This window comes from Trachemys scripta, chromosome 6, assembly GCF_013100865.1.
Source record: "Trachemys scripta elegans isolate TJP31775 chromosome 6, CAS_Tse_1.0, whole genome shotgun sequence".
NCBI lineage: Eukaryota > Metazoa > Chordata > Testudines > Emydidae > Trachemys > Trachemys scripta.
In genome coordinates, this window is record NC_048303.1 from 73274253 (window position 1) to 73293876 (window position 19624).

The window sequence follows — 19624 nt, forward strand, 5'->3', positions numbered from 1 at the left end:
AGGGAGGAACTGGTTGAGAATTTGAAAGTGGAAAGCAGCTTGGGTGAAAGTGGTCATTAAATGATAGAGTTCATGATTCTAAGGAATGGTAGGAGGGAGAACAGCAAAATAAAGACAGTGGATTTCAAGAAGGCAGACTTTAGCAAACTCAAAGTTGGTAGGTAAGATCCCATAGGAAGCAAGTCTAAGGGGAAAAACTATAGAAGACAGTTGGCAGTTTTTCAAAGAGCAATTATTAAGGGCACAAGAGGAAACTATCCCACTGTGTAGGAAAGATAGGAAGTATGGCAAGAGACCACCCTGGGTTAACCAGGAGATCTTCAATGATCTAAAAATCAAGAGTCCTACAAAAAGTGGAAACTAGGTCAAATTACAAAAGATGAATATAAACAAATAACACAAGTATGTAGGGACAAAATTAGAAAGGCCAAGGCACAAAACGAGATCAAACTAGCTAAAGACATAAAGGGCAACAAGAAAATATTCTACAAATACATTAGAAGCAAGGGGAAGACCAAGGACAGGGTAGCCCGTTACTCAATGGGGGAGGGGAGTGAAGTAATAACAGAAAATGTGGAAATGGCAAAGGTGCTTAATGACTTCTTTGTTTCTGTTTTCACCAAGAAGGTTGGTGGCGATTGGATGTCTAACATAGTGAATGCCAGTGCAAATGAAGTAGGATCAGAAGAGGCTAAAATAGGGAAAGAACAAGTTAAAAATTACTTGGATAAGTTTGATGTCTTCAAGTCACCAGGGCCCGATGAAATACATTCTAGAATACTCAAGGAACTGACTGAGGAGATATCTGAGCCATTGGTGATTATCTTTGAGAAGTCATGAAAGATGGGAGAGATTCCAGAGGACTGGAAAAGGGCACTATATTTGCCCATCTATAAAAAGGGAAATAAGGACAACCCAGAGATTTACAGACCAGTCAGCTTAACTTCTGTACCCGGAAAGATAATGGAGCAAATAATTAAGCAAGCAGTTTACAAACATCTAGAAGATAATAAGGTGATATGTAACAGTCAGCATGGATTTGTCAAAGACAAATCGTGTCAAACCAACCTGACAGGGTAACAAGCCTCCTGGATGGGGGAAGCGGTAGACATGGTATATCTTGATTTTAGTAAAGCTTTTGATACTGTCCCACATGACTTCCTCATAAACTAGGGAAATGCAACCAAGATGGAGCTACTATAAAGTGGATGCAAAACTGGTTGGAAAACCATTCCCAGAGAGTAGTAATCAGTGGTTCACAGTCCTGCTGGACGGGCGTAACGAGTGGGGTCCCACGGGGATCGGTTCAATATCTTCTTCAATGATTTAGATAATGGCATAGAGAGTACACTTATAAAGTTTGCGGACGATACCAAGCTGGGAGGGGTTGCAAGTGCTTTGGAGGATAGGATTAAAATTCAAAATTATTTGGACAAACTGGAGAAATGGTCTGAAGTAATGAAATTCAATAAGGACAAATGCAAAGTACTCCATTTAGGAAGGAACAGTCAGTTACACACATACAAAATGGGAAAGGACTGCCTAGGAAGGAGTACTGCGGAAAGGGATCTGGGAGTCATAGTGGACCACAAGCTAAATGAGTCAACAGGTAATGCTGTTGCAAAAAAAAGTGAACATCATTCTGGGATGTATTAGCAGGGATGTTGTAAGCAAAACACGAGAAGTAATTCTTATGCTCTACTCTGCTCTGATTAGGCCTCCACTGGACTATTGTGTCCAATTCTGGGTGCCACATTTCAGGAAGGATGTGGACAAATTGGAGAGAGTCCAGAGAAGAGCAACAAAAATGATTAAAGGTCTAGAAAACATGATCTATGAGGGAAGATTGGAAAAAATTGGGTTTGTTTAGTCTGGAAAAGAGAAGGCTGAGAGGTGACATAACAGTTTTCAAGTATGTAAAAGGTTGTTACATGGAGGAGGGAAAAAAATTGTTTTTCTTAAACTCTGAGTATAGGACAAGAAGCAGTGGGCTAAAATTGAAGCAAGGGATGTTTAAGTTGGACATTAGGGAAAACTTCCTAACTGTCAGGGTGGTTAAGCACAGGAATAAATTGCCTAGGGAGGTTGTGGAATCTCCATCATTGGAGATTTTTAAGAGCAGGTTAGACAAACAACTATCAGGAATGGCCTAGATAATTAGTCCTGCCTTGTGTGCAGGGGACTGGACTAGATGACCTCTTGAGGTCCCTTCCAGTTCTATGATTCTATAATTGGGAATATACTGTATTCATTTGACAAGCATCTCTACAAAATTCGTTTGTGAGCTGCACAGCATGAATCTCTTCTTTCCTAGACTGTTTTCTTGTCTCCTTTGAACTGCTGCTTTCTAGACAGATCTCTCTGGATTCTTGTTCCCTCACTCCGAACTGGCTTCGCTATTGTTGCCCCTTCTCCTATGACAATATGTGGATTTCATAAAGGATTTAATGGAAGGCCTGACAAAGTCTGCATCATGCCACATGGAGTTTAGGAAGTGCACATGAGTGGTCAGGACTTAAGCGGTGTCTAAAATATTTCAGTTCCCCTTACGTACAATAAAATGGAATTTAATTTTCCTCCCCATTCAATCTCCCCCCCCCTCAATTAAAGGCGTCTGTAATAGCTAGAAAAAACTAATTTGATATTTCTAGACTAATTCTAGATAGTTTTCTCTTTATGATCCAGAAATTTAGGGAAGTGTTTTAAATGAAGACATCTGAGTTTTGTTTTTAACCCCATTTCTTTTAAACATATGTCCAATTTGCTTCAAATTTCCTCTAGAAAAAATCTCCTTTGGAATAAAATGAGATCTGTAATATTTCAGGTGGATAAGGTTTCCCGACTAAAAGCCTTTGTCGGAGGGCTCAAAATGAAACTTTTGGAGAAAGCATTTTTTCAACCTTTACTATAGTAAATACTAGTGTCTTCACATTTTCCACTAAAATGGGATGGAAGGGATCTCAGTTATGCTTTTTTAGGTTCCACGCAAATTTACTGTTTTTTTTTTTTTTTTTTTTTTTTTTCTTGTATCCATAGATTTAGTTGGGGAGCTACCTTAATTATCCTTTGAAAGTTAACTCACTAGTATACTGTTAATGCCATATATTCTTCTCTGTAGATTGAAGAGGAAGCAAATGGAGACGTATTTGATATAGAAATCAATGTCTCAGACCCAGAGAAAGTTGGTGAGTTGGTATCTCAGACGCAGAGAAAGATGGCATTCTTTCAGCATTAAATTGTCTACTTGCTATTTGAAAAAAACTTTGGTTTTAGCATAATTTTGCATTTATTTATAATTCCAGCATATATGTGATTCAGAAGACTTGCCCTTGGATTAAGTACCTTTCTTTTAACTGTGTATCTTCTTACAGGGGATGGCATGAATGCTTACATGGCATACAGAGTAACAACAAAGGTAACTATTGTCTGCAACTACTTTTCACCTTGAATATAAATATGTAGAATATCAACTACAGTACACCTGAGTAGATGAAAAAATAACTGAAAATTAAAATACAACTTTTCTGTGGATTTTTTTAGACATCCCTTTCTATGTTTCACAAAAATGAATTCTCTGTTAAAAGAAGATTCAGTGACTTTCTTGGTTTGCACAGCAAATTAGCAACAAAATACCTGCACGTTGGTTACATTGTGCCTCCAGCTCCAGAAAAAAGTATTGTAGGTAAGCATGGTTTCTATAAAGATGAACATATACATCCAATCTTTGACTCGGCTTTATTTGTCTTGCATTAGCCCTCAAATATTATTTAAATGCAAATATTAAAATTGTAACACATGGTGTCTGAAAATAAAATGTACAGTTCGTGTCAAAATATCATTTGAACAAAATATTTTGCATAGAATACCGCCAACTGCTTGATCTCAGGATCTTGAAAATTAAAATGGGTTGTAAATTAAAATTAAAATGCTTGTAAAAGAAGACTATTTTTAGTGCAAGTAGGGATTAAGGGTGAGAAGAGAATAAGAACAGTAACAAAAGCAAGTATTCAACAGTAAACTTCAGTTGAGAGAATATATGTAAACTACCCCCCTCCTGGAGCATATAAGAAGTGAGGTAGTATGAAAAGGAGATCTGACCTAATGCCTGGCCTCCTGTTTCTTGTCCATTTTCCTAGATTTTCAGCCTAGTCTCTTTGCTTTGAGATTTTTTCATTTAACTTATTCTGTGTTCATTACCAGTTGTTTGAAGTAGTATCCCCTGCATTCCCTGTTCAGTCCATGTCCTAACTTCTATTCAGCTTTGAACCCCTTACTAGTATTTGTCAATAGATTTTTTTCAGCCCTTTTTGTAATTTTTGAAAACACCTGTTAATGTCCCCTTATTTGTCCTCATTTCTAATGAGAATAAGCCTATCTCCCTTAAAGTGCGGTTCTGCTTTGAATAGTGACCCTGAATGACACCGGTGTCTCCATGAATGCTGTTTAGGATCAGATCCTCAGCTGGTATAAATCAGCATGGTCTGAGCACATAAATGCTGGAACTAGTGGTGCTGGGGATGCTGCCTCACCTCCCTGGCTTGAAGTGGTTTCTGTCATATACAGGGTTTACAGTTTGGTTCAGTGGCTCTCAGCACTCCCCACTGTACAAGTTGTTCCAGCACCCCTGGTTTAGCAAGGATCTACCTCCAGTGTGCTCTCTTAATAAAGATGATTTCTTGTTGCCAGTCCTTTAAGCTTAGTGTGGGCACTGGGAGTAGCAGTTTCTTTTTCTGCATCACACATATTTAAAGGCTCTCAAGGCCAAATTAAGCCTTCAGTTATACCCATGCAAAGCCATTACACCCATGTAAAGCCATTGAATGTAACTGATTGGAGATTAATAAGCAATACACAAGGAGGAATAGAATCCATCTTCCTCTCCCATAACTGGAGTTGGTGTCTTAAGGTAACAGAAGTAAAAATTGTAAAACTTATTTTTGTCACTGAAATAAGTAAATATTGCTGAGTATGCACAGGAAGCAAATCTTTATGTAAAATGCTACCTTCCTACACAAGTCATTCTACAGTGTAGGACTGCATTTTAACTTGCCCTCATAACTGAATTATCTGGTCTCAATAATCTTCACTGGCCTCCTCTAAGGCACTGGTATAATGACCAATACTTTATACTATATTCCAGATGGGTGTCTGAAGTGTGCTGCACTAACAGTATGTAATCTCTTGTGATTCTGTTCCTCTGCTGATATAATCTAGCTTCTTATTTGTCTTTTCTAACTGCAACTGTGAACTGAGCTGACTTTTAATTACTGTTCCACAGTAACCACTAAATCATTTCTGTAGCGTGCTATATGACTGTTCTGGTTTAGTATATACAGTACAGAAGAATCGTTTAATCTGCATTGGGATGATAGCCAGAGAATAGATTCACTGCAGTATATTTCAATAACTAAACAATGGGTAACTGATGCATCTAGTAATTTTGTTCTAAGTATTGACATGGCTGGAGGTGTTTAAATCTGTTTATTGCTCAGCGGTGTAAATTGATGTTCATTTGTAAAGTTTTCACCAAAGCTGTTCATTCACTCGAGTTGTCTGAGTATTCTACTGAAATTAAATAATGGATCTAATTTTTATCTGTAGTTTAAACTGTTAACAGAACAGGGAGGTAGTGATTTATTCAGTGTAAAAGTCAGCCAATTCTGATTTATTTTTTTTCCATCTTGCTGTATGTGATGCAATAGTCTTGTTAGATGCTCAAAACATGAATCCCTCGTTACTTTTTGTCCTTCTCTCTTTTCTACTGATCTGATGGTTAAGAAGAGAGATCCTGGCAGCTCTGGCCCATTTGTACATCATGGGGAACACTTATGGCATCAAGCTGTTTTCTCTCCTTGCTCTATCTACAGTGAACAGCTCCCATCAAATCCTCAGACTTGAAAAATATGTGGTGCCTGAAAGTGTCATGAAATTCTAGAGTCACAGTGTATCACTGCCCTAAAGTATCTCTCAGACACAGGGTGAGAGCGGGTACTGGACTAGACTAGATGTACCATTGATCTGGTACTGTATGGCAGTTCTCACATCTCTGGAAAACCAATTTTGATTGTATGAATGAGTCCAGCTGAACTAGGCTGGGTTAGTGTATGTATGTGTGTCATTCACAATGAATGTTGATAAACCCTTTATCCCACAGAGTTTCCATAATCTACAGAAATTGTGATTAAAAAAATTTAGTTTATTGGGATTACTTTTATATTTTTATTCTTGCTTACTATGAGTCCACTTATAGAGGGTTTAGTGGAAGCTATAAAAGCTCTTAGAAAAAGCTTTTAGAAAAAGGAAAAAATTAAACCCCAAAGTTGTGACTTCAGGGTCCTGTATTTTGGGACCTTGTAGGGCTAAAATTGAGTTGGGTCCAACCAAGACTGGGAATCTTCCCTTTGCAATGAATGGGATGAGATTCCTATTTCTAGCCCTGGACAGTTATGAGATACCTTTAAAAAGGGGAAGAAGGAGAATCCGGGGAACTACAGACAAGTCAGCCTCACCTCAGACCCTGTAAAAATCATGGAGCAGGTCCTCAAGGAATACATTTTGAAGCATTTGGAGGAGAAGAAGGTGATCAGGAACAGTCAACGTGGATTCACCAAGGGCAAGTCATGCCTGATCAACCTGATTGCCTTCTATGATGAGATAACTGGCTCTGTAGACATGGGGAAAGCGATGGGCGTGATATACCTTGACTTCAGCAAATCTTTTGATGCGGTCCTCCACAGTATTCTTGCCAGCAAGTTAAAAAGCTGGCTATATTGTCGGGCTCAACATGTAGTGATCAACAGCTCGATTTCTAATTGGCAGCCGGTATCAAGCAGAGTGCCCCAGAGGTTTTTTGTTCAACATCTTCTTTAATGATCTGGATGATGGGATGGATTGTACTCTCAGCAAGTTCGTGGATGACACTAAGCTGCAGAGAGAGAGAGATGCTAGAGGGTAAAGATAGGGCCCAGAGTGATCTAGACAAATTGGAGGATTAGGCCAAAAGAAATCTGATGAGGTTCAACAAGGACAAGTGCAGAGTCCTGCACTTAGGATGGAAGAATCCCATGCACTGCTACAGGCTGGGGACCGACTGGCTAAGCAGCAGTTCTGCAGAAAAAGAGCTGGGGATTACAGTGGACAAGAAGCTGGATATGAATCAACAGTGTGCCCTTGTTGCAAAGAAGGCTAATGGCATTTTGGGCTCCATTAATAGGAGCACTGCCAGCAAATTGAGGGAAGTGATTATTCCCCTCTATTCGGCATTGGTGAGGCTACATCTGGAGCATTGCGTCCAGTTTTGGTCCCCCCACTACAGAATACATGTGGATAACAGGTTAACATCAAGTGATCTATGCCCTATCTGTTCATTCCCTTTGGGGCCCCTGCCATTGGCCACTGTCAGAGGACAGGATACCAGGCTTGATGGACCTTTAGTCTGACCCAGTATGGCCATTCTTATGTTTTATTAAATTAAAAGTAATAGAATGAAAATGTTGGGTGTTTGACTGTCATTATTATTAAAAATGCACTATAATATAAAGAGGTCTTCGCTAGGAGGCAGGTTAAGTAATATTTAAGAGCCAGTTGAAAAGAAGAACATTTCAATTGAAAAAGAGCTCAAGAAAAAATAGAACTAGAATAGGTGATGATAAAATAGTTTCATAAATACACAGGTTCAAAAATTGTATCAACAATTAACTGAAGGCCCTTGTATACAAAGCAGATTTTGTTATGAAAAAGGAAATAAGTGATAAATTATTGGCTCAAACGCTTAAAGGGATTCAAGAGCAATGTATTATTCCACCGATTAAAAACAATCTACAGAAGACAGTTACACACTCTAATGATATATGTGCTACTTTGGTTGTTTATTATGAAAACCTCTATGCCTCAGATACTCCAAGCTCCTGAAGTTATTCAGAAATATCTGGAAGTAGCAAAGTTGCCAAAGACAAACAAAATTGATAAAGAAATAACAAGAGAAGAAATCTTAGAGGTTAGCAAGTAGGAAAAATTCCAGGACCTGACAGCTTTCCAGCTGGATTTTATAAGTATTTAAAGAAGTATTAGTATGTCCCTTGAGAGGTACCTTTAATATTATTCCATTAGGGGCGGGCTTCCATAACCTATGAAAGAAGCCACTGTTGTTATCCCTAAAGTTGGAAAAGGCCTTACCTTATGCAGCTCATATTATAGGTGCATATCACTGCTGAATCATGACAAAGATTTTAGCAAAAATAGTAGGTAGCCGATTGCAGTCTATGTTCTCAGTTTGTACGAATCCAGATTAAACTGGATTAACTAAAGATAGACATGTGAGACAATATTCTGATAGTGCTTGGAATCATCTATAATGCCAGATCAAAAAGAGATCCGCTTCTTTTGTTATCACGATGCAGAGAGAGCTTTTGATAGAATAGAGTCAAACTTTGTGTCAAGGTCTGTCCCATATGGATGCTGACCCTCAGATCCTTAAATGGATAACTACTGTTTACACCAGCCCAAAAGCAGCTGGGTGAGCTAGTGAGGTTAAATCTTCCCTGTTTGAATTACACAGAGGAACTTGGCAAGGATCTCCATAGTCTCCCCTTTTTTGCACTGGCCATGGAGATTTTGCACAGAGGATAAGGAACAGTGAATTTATCACTGGAATAGAACTTGCAGGGACACAGCAAAAATAGCTGTATGAACAGATGACGTAATACAGTTTTTCTCTGAACCAAATATTTCCCTAAAATTAGTTTCTAAAGAAATCTATTACTGCAGGAAAGCATCTGGATTTCAGATTTGGCATAATTTACTTTAAATGATAGCTGTAAATTTGCCAGACTGAGATGACATTCCTTCCAAAAATATTTAGGTACAGATGGGTAACAAATTCTATAAGATACCTGGGAATTCAACTCTCAAGCTAGAAGAGTTCTATGATTTAAATAGCAAATCACTAGTACTACAAATGAAAATAAGATCTGAAGTGCTATGGGAAGTATGCAATTTCTTGTTTGGGAAGAATAGCCACAGTCCAGAATGAACACAGGATTTATTTTCTTGTTTAAAAATCTTTTTGTAATCCTTCTAGAAAAAACTCTAGCGGAAATGCAGAGGATGTTAGAATTTATATTAAGGGGGTGGGGAAGAGTGAGCACCAGTGCTTTGTATAGTAAAGCCATTAAACAGGATGGATTAGCTGTTTGAAATATTCTATTATATTGTCAAAACAGTTAGCTCAAAGCAGTTGTGGATTGGGGGACTCTGACACAGCCAAACTATTGAACAAGAAAATTGTGGCAGTGAAAATATCGCTATGTTACCAGGCATTAATAAAAAGTCACACCTTCCAGAAATGTATATACATCTTTTAGTGAAGACTACTCTGGATTTGGAATAGAACTAGAAATAAACTATTTTTCCTCTCCAGTGATGTCCATTGCAAATAATCCATTGTTAATCCAAATCATGAACCAGAGAGCTTTACAGATTGGGAGAGCCATGGAATCCCAGAATCCTAGAACTATAGGATTAGAAGGGACAGCAAGGGTCATCTAGTCTAACACCTGCCAAAATGCAGAATTACATATGGTTAGCCATCTATTCAGTAAAGAAACTTTTCTAACATACTTAGAAATCAAAACCAACTTTAACTGGCCCAGTCCCCCATTGTACCAGTACTTTCAAGTTAGGCTTTGTTTCTCAACTTTATAGAAAAGCTGTTTTATACAGAAATCTCATTTGAATAGAAGCAATGGTGTCTGATCAATTAAGGAACGGAAAAATAACTAATTGATATTAGTTTTTGCAGACAATTTCCCTAACCAAAATAAAGTCCATATCTGACATGCTGGGAAAAGGATCTGGATAGACAAATTACCCTGGGTTTGAGCTTGAGATTGCTTGTCCTCTTTTCAGTCTGTAGCATGATAAAAGAACACTTCTTTACGATACCATTTCAATGGTACCTCACAGCACGCAGGCCTTGGGGAGGGGGCGGGGGTGAGATATTGGAGAAATCGTGGTGAAAGAGGAAATTTATATGCATATATAGCGGACATGTCCAGTCATTAGAGAGTATTGGGATGACATTCGTAATTAAATATTCAGCAATTTGTGATGCTTGTTACCAAAGGTTCACTGCGTCATTTTCCTGGGGCTTCTGAGGGGAAAGGGTCATACTAAGCTAGTGGTACCTTCTCATTTGAGAGAGAGAAAAATAGTCCATCTATACAGGAAGGTGGTGATTATGGAAAATTCACACACCAACTGCAAACCAAGCAAATTAGAGGACAGAAACTTGGATATAAGGTTATCATGTAGTCAAAATTCAGTGTACTCACCTGCGTGGGGGGGGAGGGGGAAGACACCTGACCAATTTTTTGAATGTTAACATTTGATAGATATGCCTGCTCTGTTAAATATATGTAATTGGAGCTCAGTATAATAAAATCACTAGAAGTAACATAGGTGTAAGGATTGTCACTGTAATATAACACCCTACTAAAAAGAGAGATCTGATGCTAATATTATTGTATGTCTTTTTAAACAAAAACTCACTTTTGTAATTGTTTTGTTTCTGATATTTACATGGCAAGGATTTGTAAACATGTTTACTTCCGAATTAGTATTAAAAAAAAAAAAGGGGGGGGGGCAAGAAAATACACTACACAGTAGTCTATTCAATAAAGTGGCAAACTTTTTCAAATAGAAGTTGCAACTTAACTCTGTGGAGTGTGAGTTCCTAATAAGTTTCAAGTCATCTGACTTCTATTAGATCTTTTTTTTTAATTAGGGCTGTCAAACAATTAAAAAAATTAATTGTGATCAATCGCAGTTTTAATTGCACTTTAAACAATAATAGAATACCAACTGAAATTTATTATAAATATTTTTGGATGTTTTTCTACATTTTCAAATATATTGAATGCAATTACAACACAGAATACAAAGTGTACAGTGCTCACTTTATATTAGTGTTGATTTACACTGTAAAAAAACAAAAGAAATAGTATTTTTCAATTCACCTCAGACAGGTACTGTAGTGCGATCTCTTTATTGTGAAAGTGCAACTTATAAATGTTGATTTTTTTTAACATAACTGCACTCAGAAACAAAACAACATAAAACTTTAGAGAACTACACACCCACTAACTCCTACTTCTTGTTCAGTCAATCACTAAGACAAACAAATTTGTTTACATTTATGGGAGCTAATGCTGCCCCCTTCTTATTTGCAATGTCACCTGAAAGTGAGAACAGGCATTCACCTGGCACTTTTGTAGCTGGCTTTGCAAGGTATTTATGTGCCAGATATACTAAACATTTGTGTGCCCTTTCATGCTTCAGCCACCATTCCAGAGGACATGCTTCTATGAGGTGAATTGAAAAATACTGTTTCTTTTGTTTATCTTTTTTACAGTGCAAGTATTTGTAGTAAAAAAAATATAAAGTGAGCACTGTACACTTTGTATTCTGCTTTGTAATTGCAATCAATATATTTGAAAAGGTAGGAAAACATCCAAAAATATATATATAATACATTTCAATTGGTATTGTGTTGTTAACAATATGATTAAAACTGCGATTAATCACTATTAATTTTTTAATCGTGATTTACTTTTTTTGAGTTAATCACGTGAGTTGATTGCGATTAATTGACAGCCCTACTTTTTATAATTGAAATTGTTTTAAATATCCAAAATGTTTATCAGCAACAGTGTACTTGATTTCAGAAATTTGTTGTTTGGGAATTTTTAGAAAAGCTTACTGCATACAGTATCCATTATCTTTCTCTGTATGCCTTGGTGCTGATTTTCATGTAACTTTGACTTTAATGCATAACATTCAAGTCAGCTTTAATACCTTTATAGTTCTAAGCACATCAGTTATGTTCATGATTGCCTCATGGTAATGTAAAATCAATATCACATAATTTTCTTCAAAGGCATGACCAAGGTTAAAGTAGGCAAGGAAGATTCATCATCTACAGAATTTGTAGAAAAAAGAAGAGCTGCACTAGAAAGGTAATATGTGTATTTATATTTACTGCATTCCCTTGGTATATTCATGTACTAAGTAGGCTCTGTATGCCCAGTCTGATCCAGCAGCTTGTACAGTTCTTGAGCTGCTGGATCAGATCCACACAATCTGAATTTCCTGACTAAAGTATGGTCAATTTATTTTACTTTTTAAATTCAGTTGCAACCTAAAAAAAAAAAAGTAAATAGAATTTTTTTTGTTAAGTTGGATGCCATACTAAAGAGACTTGAACGAGAATGATACCTTAATGATTTCCTACTTTTTCAAATATATTGATTGTGGCAGGACCAAGCAAACCTAGATCATCCCTGACCGGTTTTGTCCAACCTGTTCTATAATATAGATGGCATTGTTCATTTATAACTACACTGCATGCTGTATAGTAGTACTGTTAAGTCAGAGCCAAACATGACAGGTCCTTGCTCTAAAGGGCTTACTAGGGTACTGGCAAAAAAAAAAAAAAAAAAAAAGGCCGTGGGACAAGACAGGACATATAGCATGAGACTGTTGTTCAAGCAGCAATAGATCTTTGTGTTCCAAGAAAAAGCAAAAAATAAATTTCTCAAAAGAAAGCAAACATCAGAGCTGTAGATTCATTCATCAGTTACTGATAACTTCACTCATCAAGGGATGAATCTAAATTTGGTTGCCTTGTACTCCTTAGGTTTCTTGGCTTTTCTTTAGCATACCCAGGTCTTCCCATTTTCAGTTGCTTTGGTTTTGTAACATTCTCTTCTTGGTATATGTAAACAAGACTTCTCTTAGTGATTTTTCATAATAGTTGTTGGCACAGGCAGATAACCAAATGATATCAGCTTAAGTTTTTTGGGGGGTTGGAGGGACAGGTAACAACATACACAAACATGATTGGAAGTCACAGCGGAGAGGCAAAGGATTGAAGGGGCAGGGAGACTGAAATATCTTCTAACCCTTAGAGGTGATTCCTCCACAACAGGGGGCTTGAGCATATTGGCAGAATGATTAAGGGAAGCTTGCACGCTGCTTGCTCCGTGGATAAGGACATTTCCTGTGCTGTCAGGAGCACTAAATTGTTTTAAGTTATCTAATATTTTAATCTTTAAAATCATAGGTATCTACAACGAACAGTAAAACACCCAACCTTGTTACAGGATCCTGATTTAAGGCAGTTCTTGGAAAGTTCTGAGGTATTTACGTGGCTTTTTTTTTTTTTTTTTTTTTTTTTTTTTAAAGTTCTCCTATTTGTTCTCTAGTTAATAATGGTACTTTATACAAAGTAATATATAGTCTCATCTTTAGATATGGAGATTTAGTTCCATAATTTCTTGTGCACTAAGATTAGATTATATCTTCAGTGGGATAAGATGTCTCAAAGTACAAAAACAGTGAGCTATAGAGTCTCTTGCCTTTACCTCTTATTAAAATGTAGATTAGGTCAGTAGTGACTCTGAAGTTACCTGGCTGCTCACTAGTTTATGGGAAATAAATTGTTCTTCCCAGCTCCAAATGGACAAATGTCCAAGTCACTAAAATACACGTGGCACTACTGTTGGCTGCTTTCAGCAGAGAGTTGAGGGATTAAACTGTCAGGAAAACAAAATTATCCTCTCACCTGTAACCCCTAGATGGGATTCCCCTGAGGTCAAGGTGGAGGTTTGTTGGTGGGGGTAATATGGAGAAGTTTGCACTGTTGTTGGCCATACTATATCTGTTCTGTGGATAGAGGACTTTGATCACCAGTGCTATCAATCTAGCACATTTCACAAGCATTAATACACTTAAAAAAACTGTATACATGACAACAATCTGTTTTATGGATGCACATAATGGATCTGCTGTAATACTTACTTGTCTAATAAGCCCACGTCATTATCCTAGTCATGTTACCCCAACCATACCAAAAGAATCACATCACTGACATGTGCATCATTACTGGATAACTTAAATACTAATTCTCATGACATTCCTGTGAGAGGTAGGTTTCAAGACTTAACTTCCATTTAGAAATTAATGTACACAAATACAGTGTGCTCATTTGTACACGACCAAGATACTATCTGAAAGATTTTCATAATGTACTGAAATATTATTATAGCATCTCAAAGTATTTATCGTTTTATACTATATCTAAGCTTTTCTGTCTGTTTCTTTAGTAGCAGTGTACTCTCTATATAGGTGGCCAGTTAAGGCCTTTGGCTATTTCGTAACAACTTTTGACAAATAGGGTGTTTGTTCCATCTAAATGTAAAGGTACAGAAGAAAAGCAAATGGAAAGTCTATATTTTTAAGTTTTCCTCTGAGAATGTAAAAGTAGTAAATTTGAGAAATTAGGTTCTACTATATTGAAATATATGAGAGTGCAGAAAACACTACATCCTTTTCAGTCCCTCTTGTGCCCAGTTAAACCTCCAGCCTTTTAACCGGTTTGTTTGCCCTTATTTGTCATTCAATTCCAGCTGCCGAGAGCAGTTAACACCCAGGCTCTGAGTGGAGCAGGAATATTGAGGATGGTGAACAAGGCTGCCGACGCTGTCAACAAAATGACAATCAAGATGAATGAATCGGATGCAGTAAGAGCTGATTTTTCGACTTGAATAATGAGACAAATTAATGAGGCTCAACAATTGCATTTTAAGGCTGAAGGAGTAGAAAATGGGATATTAATTTACTTATTGGCTTGGGTTCTCAGCTGCATCAGTTGACCACCATGGTTGTACATGGTTAATTTGTTCCTTTAAAACAAGGAATGTAGTTTGTTGTTGGTAACGTAATTTGTACTGCTTGTTTTTTTTTTTTTTTTATCTTTTGCCAGTGGTTTGAGGAAAAACAGCAACAATTTGAGAATCTGGATCAGCAACTTAGGAAACTTCATGCCAGTGTAGAAGCCTTGGTCTGCCACAGAAAAGGTAGGTTTTGTTTTAATGTGGGTGTTAATTTTAGTGCCCAGGAGTTAAAATATTTTATTAAAACAAACTATTTCATATCTGTGTTAAATTGATTTTTACTATAGACTTGCAACTAATACAAGGTAAGTTAGCCAGAGACTCAAAGTATACTGTGGTTTAATACAAAACATGCACTAACTTTCCAACTTAAAATTACCTTTATTATTTTATTTAAACTTATCAAACATTTTGGAACTTCTTTTGTATCCCTCAACTTACATTTTATTATCCCAAATGTATACAATTCCTATTATACCCATTAAAATGGGAATTTTTAAAGGTTGCTATATTGATTATAGCATTGGATTCTTTTCTCAAGAAGACTTGTTTGATTAGTACAAGCTTTGCAAGAGTGAACTGTGTGCTGATGGTACAAAACATGGGTGATACACAAGTTTATTTTACAGGTGATTACCAATTCTGTTCTTAACAGTCATCCTTACAGGTACAGGTAAAGCAATTACAAAGGACATATTTGTTTTAGAACAAGGTTGAAGTTTTAACAGTTGATGCAAAATGACTGTGTAGGTAAGATAGGTCAAGAAATGCTTTGTTGTGCATCCTGTATGTCTTAGAATGTATAGTTTACAGTGTAAAAAGCAAGATTATGATTTTACACATTTAAACAAAACGAGAACAAAAATTATTAGGTAAATATACGTGCAACATGGTCAGATAAATGCTGCTGTTGAAACTAACCCTTGCATTAAGCCAACTGAACTGAGAATAAGTCATCGTGGCATTTAATTTGTCTTTTTAAAAGTAAAAATTGTCAGTAGCTGATTTTTTTTTTTTTTTTTTTTTTTTTTTTGGTCTTATCAAAGTGAATGGGATAGAGAAGGGCTAGCTTAAACCATTGCAGCTCTTTAGCCAGACAGGTTTTTTGTGTACTGGGCTTAATAGTGCTATAGAGTATCAGTTTTAGATTATCAGCTACGTCTCCCTAACAGAAAGATAAAAACATAACCTTTTTAAGACAGTAGAATCTTAGTTTACAGCACATTGTAACATTTGAGAATGCAGCAAAACTCCAGATAGATGTGAAAACACAAAATACAGAATCTTTGTCCCTGATTAACACACTGGAAAATCCTTTAATGATGTGTATTCTTCCTCGTGCATACCATAACGCTGGCACTGTGCCTGCCTAACCTGCTGGTTAGGCCTGCTAAGAATAGACAGTGGTGTCAAATGGGAAAGGACTTTGTTAATGTTTGCCTTGAGTTTAATAGAGTGTCTCAGGAGCATGCTAAGTGACTGAAAAATTGGTGGACTTAAGTTTCAAAACTTTTTTACCAAATGCACGCTAGTCCTTGTGCCAAATTTCAAAGTAGTCATTTTGCTGTAATCCTATATTAATATTTTTTCCACAATTGGAAGTGTGGAATTTTATCTTAAATTGCTTTCCTAAATCTCAAATGAGGAAATTTTTGTTCATGTTTAAAAATTAAAAAAAAAAAAAAAATGTTGATCTTCAGGCAGAGATGGTGTTAAAACTTCAGCCCTAAAGATAAATATTTCAGGATGCTATGAACACATGAAAACGGAAACTTTCTTTGGTACTATATAGGGAGTGTGATCAGTGGCTGCTAGAATTTCAAATAACTACCAAAGTTATTTTTTGAAAAAGCCATAGATGCATGTATTTATTTAAATACCTGAAAAGAGGAAGGAAAACTTGAGTTTTAAAATTACAAACATTTGTTATCATTGGCCCTATTTATGTGGTGCTGCTTTTTACAATCCATTGTTACCTTAGTTCTAAGTTTTGTCAAGTTTCCAAATGGATTACCTGTGACATAAGCTAACATGCACATAGGCAATTGTTTATCAAATCCTGTTTGTACGAATTAACTCAATACAGCATTATTATTTAAAATGGTTTGCATAAAATTAAACATGAAAATTAAACATAAAAATGTGTATAAGTATTTTTGAAGATAATGTTGTAATATAATAAACTTTTACTGGATTCATATTATACTACAAGTAGGTCATTTTTCATATATTGATATAGGTGCACCTAATTACAAAGGTGCCACCCATATGATTATGGCAGCCTTTTAAAACAGAAAACTGACTTGCCCGCCCTTTACCATGAGAAGATTATAATTGGGGGTGGAGGATGGGGAGATGGCAGTGTGTATTCTGCAGCAAGTACCCTTAAACTCAATGTCAGTGTTAATTTATTGTCTTATGAAATAACTTCATTCCTTCCCCCCTGTTTCCAAACATGTGCATCTGTGCTTCATAGCTGAACTTTCTCATTGATATAAAACTAGTAAAGACATATTTTCAGTTGAGCATTTTTGAGCATCAGTTTTTGCTTTACTCTCCAGGCAGCCTGGCTCCATTCACTGGGTCTTTGTTCTTGCAGTGTTGTCCAGTCAGCCTAGCTCAGAACTTCCTTCAGGGCTGCCCGGGGGGAGTGGGGCCCCCATGAGAATATAGTATTCTATAGCATTGAAACTTTTTTTATGGAAGGGGCCCCCAAAATTGCTTTGCCCCAGGACCCCTGAATCCTCTGGGCAGCCCTGACTTCCTTTCCCCTGTGTGTGCCAGGGGAGTGGGGAGCATAGCCACACTCAGCTACACATTTCCCTAGTTTCCAAGGCCTCAGGTGATGCACTGTTCTCCAGGCAGCTTATTTTATCAATCTAGATTTTTGGCTCCATCTGCTCCCTGGCTATAAGCTGGACTCTGGCTCTGACCCCCTCAGTGCTCTATTGCCTGGCTCCATAGAACTGTGCAATGAGTGCACTGTAAGCCAGGTAATTGCCCTTTGTGGGAAAAGCTGGAGAGTGAAAGAAAGCTGCAGCCAGGTCAGGGAGATAGAGAGAAAAATGTGGCTCACCTGGCCTGAGCAGATAGTGACTTCTGTGGTCACAGAATCAGAGAGTCCGTGGGAACCTGAGTGAGGATGAAAGATAATGCTTCTTAGAGCTATTGTTTTGGGCTGTCTACACATCCAACGACAACAGGATATGGTTTTTAAACTCAGTTCACTATTTCAATATTTTTCTCAAAACCATGAAGGCTAGAAACTTATTTTTCAATTAAAGCTGAGATTCTGTAGCATAGTTCTGCAGCAGAGGGTCAATTCCACAGAATACATCAGGACACAGATGATAATCAAAGATTTTTTTTTTTTTTTAACTCATAATTCAGGAGTAGAATTTTACAGAACAGGATTACAGGATAGACACAGAGGCTGGCCTTCGCAGGCCAATGCTTGGGCGTTTGAGCCTAATGTTTTTACCGTTATCTTGAATTTTGTTTTGAATTTTAAATTTGGAGTCCTAGGATCCATAACTGCCTCTCAAAAAAATTAATGTTTTATCTTCATCCTGATTTGTTTGCTTAAGAGAAATATTTGAATGTATACAGTTCAGGCCAAAGCACAGAAATGGAAACCTTTTAGTTTCCTCACTTTCTCCAGCCCCAGTACTTAACGATTTCTTCCACTTAGGGTATGTCTACTCTACGAGAGTAGTTCGATTGTACTTAAATCGAATATGTGGAATCGATATTACAAAGTCGAATGTGTGTATCCACACTAAGGACAGTAATTCGACTTTGTGAGTCCACACTAACGGGGCAAGCGTCGACATTGGAAGCGGTGCACTGTGGGCAGCTATCCCACAGTTCCTGCAGTCCCCGCTGCCCATTGGAATTCTGGGTCAAGCCCCCAATGCCTGCTGGGGAAAAAAATGTCAAGGGTGGTTTTGGGTAACTGTCGTCATCCAACCATCACTCCCGCCCTCCCTCCCTCCCTGAAAGCGCTGGCGGGCAATCAGTTCACACACTTTTCTGGTGAGTGACAGTGCGGACGCCACTGCACTGCGAGCATGGAGCTCGCTGCGACCATCGCTGCAGTTATGGCCGTTGTCAACACCTCGCACCTTATCATCCACCTTTTCCAAAGGCAGACATGAAGTCTGAGAGTGGCACAGACCTCTCACAAAGCACGGGATCCCGTGCCGTGAACATCACGGTGGCAATGGGTCATGTTGATGCTGTGGAATGGCGATTCTGGGCCCGGGAAACAAGCACGGACTGGTGGGACCGCATATTGCTGCAGGTCTGGGATGAATCACAGTGGCTGCGAAACTTCCGTATGCGGAAGGGAACTTTCCTGGAACTTTGAGAGTTACTGTCCCCTGCCCTGAAGCTCAAGGACGCCCGGATGCGAGCAGCCCTGACTGTCCAGAAGCGAGTGGCCATAGCCCTCTGGAAGCTTGCAACACCAGACAGCTACCTATCAGTCGCGAATCTCTTGGCATCGGCAAATCTACCGTGGGGGTTGCTGTAATGCAAGTAGCCAACGCAATTGTTGAGCTACTGCTGTCAAAGGTAGTGACCCTTGGAAACTTCCAGGTCATCATAGATGGCTTCACCGCGATGGGATTCCCAAACTGCAGTGGGGCTATCGATGGAACTCACATTCCTATCCTGGGACCAGACCACCAGGCCAGCCAGTACATTAACCGAAAGGGCTACCTTTTCAATGGTGCTGCAAGCACTGGTGAACCATAGGGGATGTTTTACAAACATCAACGTAGGATGGCCGGGCAAGGTTCATGACACTCGTGTTTTCAGGAACTCTGGTCTGTTTAGACAGCTGCAGGAAGGTATGTACTTCCCGGACCAGAAAATAACTCTTGGGGATG

General features: G+C 38.0%; 1 protein-coding gene across 3 annotated transcripts in view; it reads left to right on the forward strand.

Moving 5' to 3' along the window:
- SNX2 (sorting nexin 2) overlaps positions 1–19624 on the forward strand; it is a 57246-nt gene that overhangs the window by 24076 nt on the left and 13546 nt on the right. For all 3 annotated transcript variants that reach the window (XM_034773811.1, XM_034773810.1, XM_034773812.1), the window contains exons 4-10: positions 3119–3185; positions 3372–3415; positions 3541–3682; positions 11936–12014; positions 13121–13196; positions 14466–14579; positions 14822–14915. In XM_034773811.1, coding sequence (XP_034629702.1) covers positions 3119–3185; positions 3372–3415; positions 3541–3682; positions 11936–12014; positions 13121–13196; positions 14466–14579; positions 14822–14915 — 616 coding nt within the window. The remainder of the gene's footprint in view (positions 1–3118; positions 3186–3371; positions 3416–3540; positions 3683–11935; positions 12015–13120; positions 13197–14465; positions 14580–14821; positions 14916–19624) is intronic.